The following is a 5,494-nucleotide window of genomic DNA, read 5'->3' on the forward strand; positions in this document are numbered from 1 at the left end:
GAAAAGGTCACGTGTCAGAAGCACAAGCCGCCTCCCCCTCCCGAGGTGTCCTGGATCGGCAGCAGCGTGGGAATCTGTCGCTGACCAGTAATTCCAACGCGAGAGTCTCGCTCGATTCACCTCCTCCCCGCCTCCCGGACATCTGCGTGCTCTCCCCTCCCGACGTAGCAGGCCCTTGGCTAGAATGACCGGGTCCTATCTCTATGATATGAGTTCCCGCTTTGGGGGGGAAAAAAATCTCCGGGAGTCCCCTGATTCCTGGTTCGTGGAGGAACACGGTTACTTTCGCTGTAATAAGATTATTCGAAAGCCCAGTCCCGTTTTCAACTGGTTTTGTTTTAAGTATAAAAAAAAAACAAAATAACAGCTAGTGATATTTTGTGAATCCTGTCCCAGCAGAACGATTCAGGGCTGCAAGCGCGTAACCCCGAACGCTCCAGAAAACCTTAGCCTCCATCGCGGGGTGGCGATGGCCACGTTGCTGCGTTCATCGGGGTCCGCGGAGCGTCCCAGCTCCGTGTCAATGCCGGCATCACGGAAGTTTTTTCTATTCCTTTCTCTTTCCAACTCCTGTTATATTCCGTTCACCTTTCGCGCTTCCGTCAGACGTGTTTTCTCTTTGCGATTTCTGTCGCATCCTTTTCTGGCTTCACATCGCGGCCGCTCCGACTTGGCATCGAGACATCCGCATCCTCCTGAGAAGGGGACGCGTGGCCGACAGCCCCCCCCCCCGCCCCCCCGACCGCAAACGCATCTGACGCGTCTCCTTCATCCTCAGGAAAATGGCACCAGGGCGTCAACTGCCACTCCCGCACGGACCACTGCCACCACCCGCTCCGCCACGGCTTCGACTACTTTTACGGCATGCCCCTGACGCTCCTCAGTGACTGCCACCCAGGCTGGATCGGGCAAGTGAGCTCCGCCATGACACCGAAGCTCTGGCACTACACCCAGCTGATGGCGCTGGGCGTCCTGACCCTGGCCGCCGGCAGGACCTGCGGCTTGGTCCCGGTGCCTCGGAAAGCCGTGGCGGCTGCGGCCGGCCTCGTCTTCCTGTTCTTCGCGTCCTGGTACACCAGCTTCGGCTTCGTGCGGCGCTGGAATTGTATCCTGATGAGAAATCGCGACGTCGTCGAGCAGCCCATGGATCTAGAAAGAACGGCCGGTCGGCTGCTAGAGGAAGCGGTGGCCTACATCGAGAGGTACCGAATTCATCCCTTTCGTGGGTTTGTTTGGTTTTTTTTTTTTTTTCATTTTTTTCTCTTTTCGGAAATATTTTTTATTTCATTTTCACTTAAAGGTGATGTTCAACATCATATTACTTTCAGGTGTAAACCATCGTGATGAGACATGTTTATAACTCTGGAGTGAGTGTCCCCCAAAAATCTCGTCCCCGCCTCGTACCACACGTGGCGACTACAACATTCTTGACTCTATTCCCTGTGCCGCGTCTTACGTCATCGTGAATATTTCGTCACTGCCGCATTTGTACCTCTTAATCCCTCCCTCCTTTTCGTACATCCGCCGATCCCCTCCCACCTGGCAACTAATGAGATGTTCTCTGGATCTGCGAGTCTGTTTTCATTTCATTCATTCAGTTCCTCAGAGTCCACATTTGAGTTCCGTCCTGTGGCATTTGCTTCGCTCTATCTGCCTCATTGCACTCAGCAGAATAGCCTCTAGGTCCTTCCTGTTGTCGCAAATGGTTAAGAGATCGTTCTTTTTCCTGGCCGAGTAATATTCCATGGCCTAGAGGGACCGCAGCTTCTTCATGCACTCGTCCGTCCAGGGGCACCGAGGCTGCTTCCGACTTGGCTGCTGTGAGTAGTGGTGCGGCGAACACAGAGCTGCGTAGACCTTTTCGAAGGAGTATTTTGGTTTTCTTGAGAGCAATACCCAGAAGTGGCATTGCGGGATCATAAGGCAGGTCTATTTTGAATTTGCCGAGGACCCTCCAGACTGTTTCCCACAGGGCCCGCACCCCTTTGCAGTCCCGGGCGGGTTCCCCGACAGTGCCTGAAGGTCCCCTTTTTTCCACATCCTCACCCACCCTCGTTTGTTGATTTATTAACGGCGGCCATTCTGACAGGTGCGAGGTGACAGCTCGTCGTGGTTTGATTTGCATCTGTCTGCTGGCTGGTGATGTTGAGCACCTTTTCCTCTGCCTCTTGCTCATCTTAGAGCATCACGTTTTAACAAGATGCGTTCTCAGAGCATCAAAGTCTCCCTGTCATCGTTAGGATTTACTAACCCGACCGTCCGGGCAGATAGGTTTGAAGCAGTCAGCCTTCTCTATGGACTGCTTTCGAAAACGCGAATCTCCGCTTTGAAAGAACCGACCCAACAGCCTTAAAACAGACGCCGCGGTCTGTGAAGACTGATTCCCTCGTTTCAGAAACCAGCACAGGCCCTTCCTGCTGTTCCTCTCTCTGCTGCACGTGCACCTGCCCCTGGTCACGGGAAGACGGTTCCGGGGGAAGAGTCAGCACGGCCTGTACGGTGACAACGTGGAGGAGATGGACTGGATCGTAGGTAAGCCGGGCTCGGGCGCAGCCGAGCTTGCTCGCTCTCGGCCTCCCCGTCAACACAGGGCGATGCGTGGGCTGTCGCGCCGTGACCCGGGCTCGTGACACAGAATCACAGAAAATCGTCCACGGTGTCGTAAAACTATGTGAGGGGCGTGTGGGGTCCTTGATTGAGTGGGGCGACCCCTTCTCGGTTATAGAGATCTGTGGGTCACTGTGCTGTACAGTGACACTAACGTGTTATCGTATGCCAGCTGTCACCGCAGAAAAACAGCTGCTCGACTTGTACGATGCGATGCTACTAATTGTCCATAATCCTTCAATAAAGCTGGGGGAAAAATTTTTTTTTTTTTTAAATTTTTTAAAAAGAAAGAAAGAGGAGAGAGAAAATTCTTGCATGTCTTTCGCGAGGTCCTTCGGCAGCTCTGATTTCCTAGTTTACTTTGGCGCAAAAAACCCCCATCCCACGGAGTCCCTCGCAAAGGCCGGCAGGAGACGGCCCGGCATCCGAAGCGACGCGGCTGCCTCTCCGGACGGTGCCCCAAGATCCAGTGCCCTCTCCGGCCGGAAGAGAGTCAGCAAGACCGCAGACCTGTTCACCGACATAGAGACGGACGTCCGTGCAGGAAATGACGATGCTCGCCTCTAACTAAGAGTCTTTCCGACTGAGAGGCGACCAGCGCGTATCCGAGCTCGCGGAGAACGGCTGTTGGGGCCGCGCTGACTCCGGCAGAAGCCCAGACGGGGTCCCGATGAGGAGACAGGGGCAGCGGGTGTCTCCGACAAAGGGGAGGGGACAGGGACGGCCACAGAAGGAAGGCGTGGCTATCGGTGCAGATCACGTGACACGGTGACGCCGATGCTAAACAGTGTTTTTAATCCTCCGTCCGGAGTCACCGGAGCTGGAGTCGTGACCTCTGCTTTCTGGTCATCTTTGCAAACGGGTCTTTGGGACACAGGTTGCTCAGGCCCCGTGCAAAGGTGACTCTGTCTTGTTTTAACGTGCCAAAGGTTTGAGGATGAGATGAGCAGGCGGCTCCCCTGGCACGGCCGCTCCTGCTCCCTGTTCAAGGGGCTCCGCGTGTGTGTTGCTGTTTCTAACGGCTTGTCTTGAGGCAAGGATAGCAAGACATTCGGCCAGAAAAAGAGACAAATAACCCCCAAAATTGGAGCACGGGTTCCACGATGTTTTGTCAACCTGCATTTTCAGTGCTGCGAATGTCCTCGTGTTTTACCATCGCGACCTTCCCTGCCGTCGATGTCCGCGGGCCCTTCCCGGACGACGCAAGCGCTGGTTTTGCGGATGGCTCTGCCGTGCTGAGTGCCGGCCGCCTATGTGCCATCACCCGCAGATGCTCGCGGTCCTGGCTTCCCCCTTTACGGACAGGCCTGTCCGATGTCACTGTTCCTTTCCACGTTGTCACCTGCGTGCACTTGTTATGGACACACAACCACAGCGTCTTCAGAACACCCCACGGGGACCTTTTGCCTTCGTGTGTTCACTGTTGTCTGCATTGTCGATATCTTTGTACGCAAGACTCTGAATCGTACAGGCTCCGAGCGTGGAGACAGGTCTCCACAGCTTGCGATCCCATCGGTAACGCTGCTCTCCGGGGGGCTGAGGTCCCTTTCGATGACTTCTTAGCAAGCGCCGACTTAGACAGAGAGGGAGCCCCGTGGTGCGTTGGCCGGTAATATTTCACATGCTTCGTCCCGACACGTCTCGTTTTTCTCGTAAAGGTGAAATTCTCCGTGCTGTTGAAGACAACGGCTTGAGAAACAGGACGCTGGTGTATTTCACGTCCGATCACGGCGGATGCTTTGAGAGCACAGACTCCGAGGGCCAGCTGGGGGGATGGAATGGAGTGTACCGAGGTGAGACCGGGCACACTGGGAGGGGAGAGGGACGGGAGCGACCGCCTAGGTCGGCCCCCAGCTTCGGAGAGCGAGCCGGAGGTGCCCGCTCTGTCACAGCCTGTGGTCTCTCGAAGGGGCTTCTGGAGCCTCGGCTGCAAGAACACGTCCTCCCTAGATGCCAAGGTAGAGACGTAAAGACGCGTGCTTTCCATTTTAATAGAGACGTACAAATAAATAGGATCCAACCCCAAAGGAAGGCTTTTGTAAATAATACGTAGCATAGTGTGTGTCCCAGCTGTGTGTGTCCTTCTAGTCCTATAGGTCGTGACCCATTTGGGGCATAACCCTTTCCCAGTGGCGTTTTGTGAAACTCTGATACAGTCGGTCCACGTTATGCGTGGATTCCATCTTGGCGAATGCGGCCCTCGGCGGAAATGCATTTGTCACCCCCGAATCCGTACGCCGGGTGCTTCAGCCGCCGTGCGCAGAGCACCAGGTCACTTGAGTCTCCCGAGGAGCACGCTGCCCAGTCAGGCGGGACAAGGTGACGTGCAGCCTTCGCCGTGGCGCCTCGCAGACGGAACGGCTCCTCCTCGCGCTTGTTTACGGCCACGTATTTACACTTTTGCGGGTTTGGGCGGCGATTTGCCTGTTCCAAACGGAGTCGAGTGTAAAGACACATGTTCCTGAGGGCGAGAAGCCTGTGACGTGCCTTCAGGGAACAGCACGGGCGTCAGGTAAGCTCGGCGCACGCTTCCCGGGCACCGCTCTTGGCCATGACGTCGACGGTGATGGATCAGCCATAGCCACTCGCTAAGGGGCTTTTAAACAGAAACACCGCGTGACGAGGTTTGTTCGCATGGAGGGACGAAGGTGTAGCGAGTGAGCAGGGGCTCTCGGGAACCTGCGCCCGAACTACTTCCCCTGGGGGCAGAGTCCGTCTTCGCTACGTCAGTGTTGGCGGCCGCCTCGCAGGGCGAAGCAGCCGGAAACAGGATCAAGTGTCAGGACGTGAGCCTGTTGCATCTCGGGACTTCCCACGTGTCTGCCCCAGTGGCGGGCGGAGTGCGCCTGCCACACGCAGGGCATCTGCGGCTATGAGCGGACGTCCG

The 5,494-nt window shown here is 55.9% G+C and overlaps 1 protein-coding gene across 1 annotated transcript in view; it reads left to right on the top strand.

Annotated features, from left to right (window-relative positions):
- The window catches only part of LOC105307837 (arylsulfatase D-like), a 15,911-nt gene that overhangs the window by 1,561 nt on the left and 8,856 nt on the right, over nt 1–5,494 (top strand). Inside the window, exons 2-5 of the mRNA XM_023525063.1 lie at nt 779–1,202; nt 2,396–2,532; nt 4,266–4,400; nt 4,462–4,573. Coding sequence (XP_023380831.1) covers nt 779–1,202; nt 2,396–2,532; nt 4,266–4,400; nt 4,462–4,573 — 808 coding nt within the window. The remainder of the gene's footprint in view (nt 1–778; nt 1,203–2,395; nt 2,533–4,265; nt 4,401–4,461; nt 4,574–5,494) is intronic.

Source organism: Pteropus vampyrus, unplaced genomic scaffold (assembly GCF_000151845.1).
Source record: "Pteropus vampyrus isolate Shadow unplaced genomic scaffold, Pvam_2.0 Scaffold521, whole genome shotgun sequence".
NCBI classification, from domain to species: Eukaryota; Metazoa; Chordata; class Mammalia; order Chiroptera; family Pteropodidae; genus Pteropus; species Pteropus vampyrus.